Here is a 5,000-nt window from a genome sequence, read left to right as displayed (position 1 = left end):
GAGATTTACGAAGAGAAAATCGGCCTCTAATACCGTGGTGCTTGGTTGGCGGAGGTCGCTGCCAGGGGAAGGAGCTGCACTTGAGAACAATGGTCTTTGCAACAGGTCACCGAAGGTAAAGATTATTTGTGGCCAAAGTTTGACAATTACGAATTATGTTATCAGTGTTATTATCATTATTATCATTATGGATATAATTGTATTTAAATATTGTACATGGTTACATGTTGTAGATGTTTCGTTTTCTTAGAATCGGAAGGGGTCATAACCTTCAGTCACGCGAATCGTAAGGATAAATCAAATTCTATCTTAATAGATATGGCATATATTATACATAAATTTAGAAAAAAGTATATATAATTATAGATATGCATACATGAGATACGTTCCAGGACTTGGAAGATGTTCTTTCATTCCTGGGGAAACTGCTGTTTCAATTGCCAACAGGTGATGGGATAATACCACCTGAAATCTGGCTCGGGTCAGCTCACAATACTTCCGACCGGCAGCTATCCATTTAATCATGTATGTGAACGAAAAGACTAATGCGAGACAATCTAAAATTTATAGATTGCAATTATATATTACCTCCGCTGATTCACATAATAAATGTATTTATGTAAATGTATAGAAATGTTCAAACTCACGAGCAGGTGTACCCAGTACTCGCACGAGCAAGAGCTGTGGCAAAGTGGATTATCTACTCCAGGGGGAACTAGTAGTATACCACCGCGCATGCGCAGAACCAAGGGAGATACGTTTTTGCTAAGGCATTACAATTCAGCGAATCATAACATAAATGATAGGAGAAAGAAATCCTATTAGTAATATAAAGAAAATACATGTTGTTCATTCTATCTAAATCCTTTACAAATGTTGTATATACTATCATCATCATCATCATCAGTATCATTAATTTCATGATTACTATCATTATCATTATTGTGATGATTATCATCACCTTCAATCGTCTCCAAATCACCTTTAACAGTATACTCTTAAACATGAAGAGTCAGCATATTCTATTAATAATAGAAAATTGCAGGAATTGTATAAATGAACATCATTATCATTATTATTTTTCATCATTATAATTTGTCATAATTATCAGTGTTATCATCGTATTGTTAATAATAATTTTCATTATTACTTTTTATCATCAGCATCACCATCATCATTAATATCAAGGCCATTACTGTTAATTATTGTCATACTTTCATCCTCATGCATCCTCCATTCTCTCACCCTCTCTCCTACCCCCTCCTCCTCCTCCTCCCTTCTGTCACCTAATCTCTTCCTCCCTTCCCCCCTCCCCCCCCTCCTTCTCCTCCCTCCTGTCACCTTCTCTCTTCCTCCCTTCCCCCTCCCCCCTCCTTCTCCTCCCTCCTGTCACCTCCTCTCTTCCTCCCTTCCCCCCTCCCCCCCTCCTTCTCCTCCCTCCTGTCACCTTCTCTCTTCCTCCCTTCCCCCTCCCCCCTCCTTCTCCTCCCTCCTGTCACCTCCTCTCTTCCTCCCTTCCCCCTCCCCCCCCCCCTTCTCCTCCCTCCTGTCACCTTCTCTCTTCCTCCCTTCCCCCTCCCCCCTCCTTCTCCTCCCTTCTGTCACTCTCACTCTCTTCCTCACCTTCCCCCTCCCCCCCTCCTTCCCGATCCTTCTGTCACCTCCTCTCTTCCTCCCTTCCCCCCTCCCCCCCCTCCTCCTCCTCCCCTCTTTCACCTTCTCTCTTCCTCTCCCTTCCCCCTCCCCCCTCCTCCTCCCCCTCCTGTCACCTTCCTCTCTTCCTCCCTTCCCCTCCCCCCCCCCCTCTTCTCCTCCTCCCTTCTTCTCTCATCTCTCCCTTCCCCCTCAACCCCTCCTTCTCCTTCCTTCTGTCACCTCCGCACCCCCCGGGGGACCGATTTCGTAAAGAAGGGGGGCTCTCCCCCCTCCTTCTCCACTTCTGTCACATTCCCTCCTTCCTCCCTTACCCCCCCCCCCCCTCCCCCCCCTCCTTCTCCTTCACCCCCTCCTGTACACCGTTTCTCATCTTCCTCTCCCTTCCCCCTCCCCCCTCCTTCTCCTCCCTCCTGTCCCCTCCTCTCTTCCTCCCCCCCCCCCCCCCCCCCTTCTCCTCCCTCCTGTCACCTTCTCTCTTCCTCCCTTCCCCCTCCCCCCTCCTTCTCCTCCCTTCTGTCACCTCCTCTCTTCCTCCCTTCCCCCTCCCCCCTCCTTCTCCTCCCTTCTGTCACCTCCTCTCTTCCTCCCTTCCCCCTCCCCCCCCTTCTCCTCCCTCCTGTCACCTCCTCTCTTCCTCCCTTCCCCCTCCCCCCCTCCTTCTCCTCCCTCCTGTCACCTCCTCTCTTCCTCCCTTCCCCCTCCCCCCCCCTTCTCCTCCCTCCTGTCACCTTCTCTCTTCCTCCCTTCCCCCTCCCCCCTCCTTCTCCTCCCTCGTCACCGGTCCTCTCTTCCACCCTTCCCCACCTCCCCCCCCTTCTCCTCCCTCCTGTCACCTTCTCTCTTCCTCCCTTCCCCTTACTCCCCCCCCGTCTCCACCCTCCTGTAACCTCCTATTCCTCCCTCCCCTCCACCCCTCCTTCTCCTCCCTTCTGTCACCTCCTCCTCCTTCCCTCCTCCCCCCCCCTTCTCCCTCCCTCTAATCCTCCTCCACTCCCCCCCTCCCTTCTCCTCCCTCCTGTCCCCTCCCGTCTTCCTCCCTTCCCCCTCCCCCCCCCCCTCCCCCTTCCCCTCCCTTCTGTCCCCTTCTCTCTTCCTCCCTTCCCCCCCCCCCCTCCTTCTCCTCCCTTCTGTCACCTCCTCTCTTCCTCCCTTCCCCCTCCCCCCCTTCTCCTCCCTCCTGTCACCTTCTCTCTTCCTCCCTTCCCCCTCCCCCCTTCTTCTCCTCCCTCCTGTCACCTCCTCTCTTCCTCCCTTCCCCCCTCTCCCTGAAGCCATGTAACAGCTTTGCTTAATTTCACTTTCCTTGAACTCATTTATTTTCTCCAAGGACTCATGGCCTGACCAGAGCCTCGTAAACGCCAGACGCTTCACACTTGCAATGCCTGCGGGGTACCTTAACTATATATATATATATATGATATATATATATATATATTATAATATAATATAAGTAAGTATATATCTATATATAATAAATTATACAGTAATATGAAAAAGCACACAACACCACACACACACTACACACACCATATAACATACACACACACACACACACACACACACACACACACACACACACACACACACACTCACAAACACACATGCAATCACACATAAACACACACACACATATGTATATAATATATATATATATATATATATATATATATATATATATATATATATATATATATATATATATGTATGTATATATAGATATAGATATAGATATAGATATAGATAGATAGATAGATAGATCAATTGATAGATAGATATATAAACATATATAATGCACACACACACACACACAACACACACACACAAACATATGCACACACACACACACACACACACACACACACACACACACACACACACACGCACACAACACACACACACAAACAAACACACACGCACACAACACATACAACACAAACATATGTACACACACACTCACACAAACACTCACACACACACACACACAAACAAACACACACGTGCACGTGTATGTGCGCTATCATTAATCAACTAATTAATTAATTAATTAATCAATTAATTGATTAACTGATTAATTGATTAATCCTATAATTATCATCAGTCAACATTAATATTATCAATAATCGCAACAAAATGGACGAAAGGAAAAAAAGCGGAGACGACGCAGCCGTAAAATGCAAGTCACGCTCTTTTCCCATCTCACTGCAAACATGCTTCCAAAGAGCATCTGATCAAGCTGATGATCACGGAATTGTTGTCTTCTATCATCCAAGAGTTGTCTTTGTGAGACTTTGTCAATGTTTTGTAACTCTAAGATAAATTTATAACAAAAACAATGAAGTCGACGGTCTGTTAAAAACAAGTCAACGAAAGCTCCAAAGGAGAGGCGCCATTTTGTTACCCAGGAATTTGGTATAAATTATCATTATAATTCTGCCATCATTATCTTTATAGTCATCATTCATCGTAATTAATAGTATTATGTAATGATTGGCAGTAAAAAAATAATTGATGGCGAAATTATTGCTGATATCTAAACAATGATGAATATTAGTACGGATATACGTTATACACTATTACATGCTGTTATGTTACTTTAGTCACTAGTATTGTCATTGGGTTTTCATAATCATTACCACTGCCTTTATCGTAGTAATTAGATTTCACTGTCTAAAAAGGGACTAAGCAACAGTAAATAACCGAGGGAGAAAATTCAAAATTGCAACCTCGTCTCGTTCCCTGGCGCCACGCTGTCTGGGGCCTTTTACTTTCCAGATATCTTTTACCTTTCGGTGATAAACTACGCTAATCCTAATTACCCGAACCCGCAATATACATTAAAACATAGGCAACACGATCTCTTTCTCTCTCTCTCTCTCTCTCTCTCTCTCCTATACGAACGATTACATAGACAGATAGAAGAGAGAGAAGAAGAAGAGAATAGAGAGCAGAGAAGTAGGAGAGAGAGAGAGAGAGAGAGAGAGAGAGAGAGAAGAGAAGAGAAGAGAAGAGACGAGAAGAGAGAGAGAGAGAGAGTTCAAATTCAAATTCAAATTCAAATTCAAATTCAAAAACTTTATTCCATAAATTACAATGGTTATTCTTAATACATATATACAATACATCTGTTTAATATGATGTCACAACTGACAATTTAGGAAATATTCTTTTAATTTTGTTTTGAATTTATTTAGGTTGGTAATGTCTTTAACATTGTGAGGTAGTAGGTTCCAGGCCATGGGTCCACGTATTAGCATTTGTCGTGTCCCTATTTCTGTGTGTGATCTCTTGACATATAGAGAATTTACTTGTCGAGTTCGAACACCTGATGTGTTCCCCACAGTTTG

General features: G+C 44.4%; 1 protein-coding gene across 1 annotated transcript in view; it reads right to left on the bottom strand.

Annotated features, from left to right (window-relative positions):
• LOC122244389 (uncharacterized) overlaps positions 1-5,000 on the bottom strand; it is a 17,180-nt gene that overhangs the window by 9,829 nt on the left and 2,351 nt on the right. The window contains exon 3 of the mRNA XM_086553097.1: positions 1-58. This exon is cut by the window's left edge and continues 62 nt beyond it. Within this exon, the coding sequence (XP_086409223.1) occupies positions 1-58 (58 nt within the window). The remainder of the gene's footprint in view (positions 59-5,000) is intronic.

This window comes from Penaeus japonicus, unplaced genomic scaffold (genome assembly GCF_977035675.1).
Source record: "Penaeus japonicus unplaced genomic scaffold, GWHDUDI00000001_assembly GWHDUDI00000027, whole genome shotgun sequence".
Taxonomy (NCBI): domain Eukaryota; kingdom Metazoa; phylum Arthropoda; class Malacostraca; order Decapoda; family Penaeidae; genus Penaeus; species Penaeus japonicus.
The sequence above is the reverse complement of the archived record's forward strand: the minus strand, read 5'-3'. Positions and strand labels throughout refer to the sequence as shown.